At 49.7% G+C, this 4944-nt stretch overlaps 1 protein-coding gene across 2 annotated transcripts in view; it reads left to right on the forward strand.

The window, feature by feature from the left end:
• Positions 1-668: 668 nt before the first annotated feature.
• Positions 669-4944, forward strand: part of rabepk (Rab9 effector protein with kelch motifs) — a 15556-nt gene continuing 11280 nt past the window's right edge. Inside the window, exon 1 of one of the 2 annotated variants that reach the window (XM_020513393.2) lies at positions 669-1344. In XM_020513393.2, the coding sequence (XP_020368982.2) occupies positions 1298-1344 (47 nt within the window). In that variant the 5' untranslated portion in view covers positions 669-1297. The remainder of the gene's footprint in view (positions 1345-4944) is intronic. The other variant, XM_048613736.1, reaches the window with a different exon arrangement.

A 4944-nucleotide genomic window follows, 5' to 3' on the forward strand; every position in this document is an offset into this window, starting at 1 on the left:
GTGAAGTAAAGAAATAGCTGTCATCCTGTAAGGTGTTGGCCCACTATGATCCCAGGAAAGACCTAGTGTCGACCTGTGATGCCTCCCTGTACGGCATCAGTTTGGTATTAGCTCATAGGTGGCCCAGTGGAGGGGAACGTCCAATAGCATATGCATCCAGGACTTTGGCTGATGCAGAGCATAAATACCCACCTAGATAAAGAAAGAAGAATTGGCGATCATATTTGAAGTCAGGAAGTTCTACCGATAACTTTGTAGATGAAAATTTGTGATAATCACAGACCACAAACCCCTGCTTGGTTTGCTTAAAGAGAACAAGGCAGTGACACCCATAGCTTCGGGCTGCAATCAGCAGTGGGCTCTAAAACAAAGCATTTATAATTACAAGTTAGAACACCATCTGAGAGGGCGAATAGTGAATGCTGATGCATTGAGCTGCCTCCCATTAGCAGATACATCAGTGGTGGTACCCCCAGTGGAAGAGTGCTTAGTGATAGTAAATTTCCCAGACACGCTCTTAGTCAGAGCTGACAATATCAGAATTTGGATGCAGAAAGATCCAGTCCTTCCAAAACTGAAACAACTGATATTAATGAGGGAATCAAAAGGGCCAACGCAACTAGAATTGAGGCCTTTTTGGACCTGGAGAGACCAGCTCACATTAGAGGATGGCATATTGTTGTGGGGAGCCAGAGTGATTGCTCCAAGCAAAGGTCACTGTTATATACTGGCTAAACTCCACCAGGGCCATCCAGGGGTCTTCAAAATGATGATGTTAGCAAGAAGTTAATGGCCTACAGCCTTGTTAGATGCCAAGTTGTCACAGTTCTTATTTGATTATAGGACCACCCCATGTGCAATCACAGGAATACCACACTGGCAGAGTTGCTGATGGGTAGAAGATTCTGCACCAGATTAACTGATCTTCCCAGACCTGGGGGTGGAGGGTGAAACGACATCAGCAACATCAATACCAGACACGATACTCAGAGAGAGATGGCTTTGATACAAGGGACGAGGTTTGATGTAAGAATCACAGAAATGGCCTTGCATGGGTAAGAGGCATGATCAACACAAGGTCAGGACCAGTGATGTATAAAGTTCAGGGTAGGTGCGATGGTCCTGAACAAGCAGGTGGACAATATGAAAGCCACGGGTTTACAACCAGTGTAAGAGCAAAACTTGCCCTGGCCTTAGAACAGTCAGAAAGGCTGCGGGAACCCAAGGGTTCACCCTCGCCATCAAGCATTTTCGAGTCCTCAGGATCCAAGATGGACGTGACCTTAATACCTTTGTCATGGAAGAAGAGAGCAAAATTCTGCTGGGGGGCTCCTGGTGCAAGAGGTGAGCTCCCATGCATTACACACCACCTGTATCAGACACAGTTAGAGGAACCCAAACCAGTGCTAAAACACTCCAGGAAGTTCCCCAAGAAAACGGACTAGCCTATGTCCTCTGACTCAGAGGGGGAGGGATGTAGTGATTGTAATGAGGTCAGCCAGCTGGACCTCATAGAATATGAGTTCCCTGATTGGGAATGTTAATCTGTCCAATCAGGTAGCCCTAGCTAACACATAAAAGGAATTTCAGAAATGCTGACACTGTGGTAGCTGACTCTGAATGAGGCAGTACTAAAGTTCATGTGTAAATAAAGGTGACAGATACCGGCCCCTTGGAGTTACTTCAACACAAACAAAAACGTAGTTCCTTCTGTCCCATGACCAGACCAAGGTTTGCTATATAATATCCAAACTATCTCATGTACTGTAGTTTAAAAGATATTGATAACAGTAGGAACATATTAATCAAACTAAATTAATTTGATCTAGCAAAGGTGTTAAATAATTTTAGGCTGCAAGGATACATTATCTAAAAATATTTTAAATAATAAAAAAGTTGATAATTTTATTAATAGTTACATAAGTTTATGTACTAATGATGGTATCTAAAGAATTTTCATCTTTAACAATTAATAAACAACCTAGAATATTAACAGGAGCCCAAAAGTAATTTAAGTGCACCACAATGTGTTGAACGTAGTTAGCTTTAACTTAGTAACAATGAAACATTTATCTTTCGTATTCAAGATTACAGCACAAGCTAGAAAAAATTACAGTTGCGTTCTGTGTTGATAAGCTTACAGAGTAAAGGCTGTGACTTTTTGAGCATAAAATCATACATACCAATCCTCGAGTAGCAGGCTTCAGTGATAACAAGGTGTAGAGCTGGATGAACACAGCAGGCAGCATCAGAGGAGCAGGAAGGCTGACGTTTTGGGCCTAGACCCTTCTTCAGAAATGGGGGAGGGGAGGGGAGGGGAGGGGAAGGGGATTCTGAAATAAATAGGGAGAGAGGGGGAGGCAGATAGAAGATGGATAGAGGAGAAGGTAGGTGAAGAGGAGACAGACAGGTCAAAGAGGCGGGGATGGAGCCAGTAAATGTGAGTGTAGGTAGGGAGGAGATAGGTCAGTCCAGGGAGGACGGACAGGTCAAGGGGGCAGGATGAGGTTAGTAGGTAGGAGATGGGGGTGGGGCTTGAGGTGGGAGGAGGGGATAGGTGGGAGGAAGGACAGGTTAGGGAGGCGGGGACAAGCTGGGCTGGTTTTGGGATGCGGAAATGGGAGGGGAGATTTTGAAGCTTGTGAAGCAACTCTCTCATAATCTCTTCGGCCTTGAAACTGCTCGACCACGTCCTGAAGCAAACCAGGTACTACAGTCACATCACCTTTATTAGTACCTGCCTACGGAACCAGATCATCCCCAATGGACTACAGGCCATGTTCAGGCCTTCCCAATTTGGCCCCAACCATGACAATGTCTACATTCAGAACATTGAGATCCTTCAGAAGCGTTTCTCCCTGCGACTGCTGAAACACACACTCGCAGCAATGCGCCGGAATCTCCTGGCACTACAGTCAAGCCTACCCCAGCTCAGAGCCTCCCTCTGCCAGACCTGCAAAGGACCTCTCCTGTTTTTTATTCTTCGTAGGATCCACAACCTGAACTCACAATTCTACTCAGCTTCATTGGAAACTAAAAACTGTAAGTACAGTAAACTTACTGGTGCCTACCACCCAAAACGGGCTTCCTCCACCTCCCAAATCCCCAACCCTACCCCACAATGTGCCTGCCGCCATTGGCCATGTGGCCACTGTCGGAGCAACCACGGATGACGTCACATCCTCCGCTGCCGGGTACACCACTTCCGGGACAGCAAACGCCTTCGTCATGGCTGCTGATGCCACCGCCTCCATTTCCGAGGCCAACACCATAGACACTGAGGACGCACCTACCATCACCGCTGCTGCCGCCTCCTACCCCGCTCTGCCCGAAGCCGACACAACTCCACCCACCACCGACGCCAACGCAACTCCACCCACCACTGACGCCGACGCAACTTCGCCCACCACTGCCGATGCAACTCCGCCCACAGCCGACACCGACGTCGCTCCGCCCACCGCCTCCACAGCCAGCAGCTCCAGAGGAGACAGCGACACCCAGCCCTGACGAGTCTTCACCATCCCCCCAGACCTCCCCCTTACTGAGGACGAACAGTCAGTCCTCAGTCAAGGGCTCACCTTTGTCCCCCTCCACACACACATCAACGAATACCGGTCACGTTTGGACATCGAGCAGTTTTTCCTCCGCCTCCGCACTTACTTCTTCAACCATGAGCCTAACCCTCCCTCCACCGACCCCTTCTCCCACCTTCAACACACCCCCTCCTCCTGGACACCACCCCAAAGCCTCCTACCCTCCCTCGACCTCTTCATCTCCAACTGCCGTCGAGACATCAACCGCCTCAACCTCTCCACCCCTCTCACCCACTCCAACCTCTTCCCCCGCAGAACGTGCAGCCCTCCGCTCCCTCTGCTCCAATCCCAACTTCACCATAAAACCCGCGGACAAGGGAGGCGCAGTTGTAGTATGGCGCACTGACCTCTACATTGCCGAAGCCAGGTGCCAACTCTCCGACACCTCCTCCTACTGCCTCCTTGATCATGACCCCACTCCCGACCACCAAACCGTTATCTCCCAAACCATCCACAACCTCATCACCTCAGGTGACCTCCCACCCACAGCCTCCAACCTCATTGTTCCCCAACCCCGCACCGCCCACTTTTATCTCCTTCCCAAAATCCACAAACCTGACTGCCCTGGTCGACCCATTGTCTCCGCCTCCACCAAACATATCTCGACTCCATTTTCTCCCCTTTAGTCCAGGAACTCCCTACCTACGTCCATGACACCACCCATGCCCTCCACCTCCTCCAGAACTTCCAATTCCCCGGTCCCCAACACCTCATCTTTACCATGGATGTCCAGTCCCTATACACCTGCATTCCCCATACAGATGACCTAAAGGCCCTCTGCTTCTTCCTGTTCCGCAGGCCCGACCAGTCCCCTTCCACTGACACCCTCATCCGCTTAGCCGAACTCGTCCTCACACTCAACAACTTCTCTTTCAATTCCTCCCACTTCCTACAGACAAAGGGGGTGGCCATGGGTACCGCATGGGCCCAAGCTATGCCTGCCTCTTTGTAGGTTACGTGGAATAATCCCTCTTCTGTACCTACACTGGCCCTCAACCCCACCTCTTCCTCTGTTACATTGATGACTGTATCGGTGCCAACTCGCGCTCCCACAAGGAGCTCGAACAGTTCATCCACTTCACCAACACCTTCCACCCCAACCTTAAGTTCACCTGGACCATCTCTAATACCTCTCTCCTTCCTGGACCTCTCTGTCTCCATCTCCGGCAACCACCTAGAAACCGATATCCATTTAAAGCCCACCGACTCCCACAGCTACCTAGAATACACCTCCTCCCACCCACCTTCCTGCAAAAATGCCATCCCCTATTCCTAATTCCTTCACCTCCGCCGCATCTGCTCCCAGGATGAGGCATTCCACTCCCGTACATCTCAGATGTCCTCGTATTTC

Source organism: Rhincodon typus, chromosome 28 (genome assembly GCF_021869965.1).
Source record: "Rhincodon typus isolate 14 chromosome 28, sRhiTyp1.1, whole genome shotgun sequence".
Classification (NCBI taxonomy): domain Eukaryota; kingdom Metazoa; phylum Chordata; class Chondrichthyes; order Orectolobiformes; family Rhincodontidae; genus Rhincodon; species Rhincodon typus.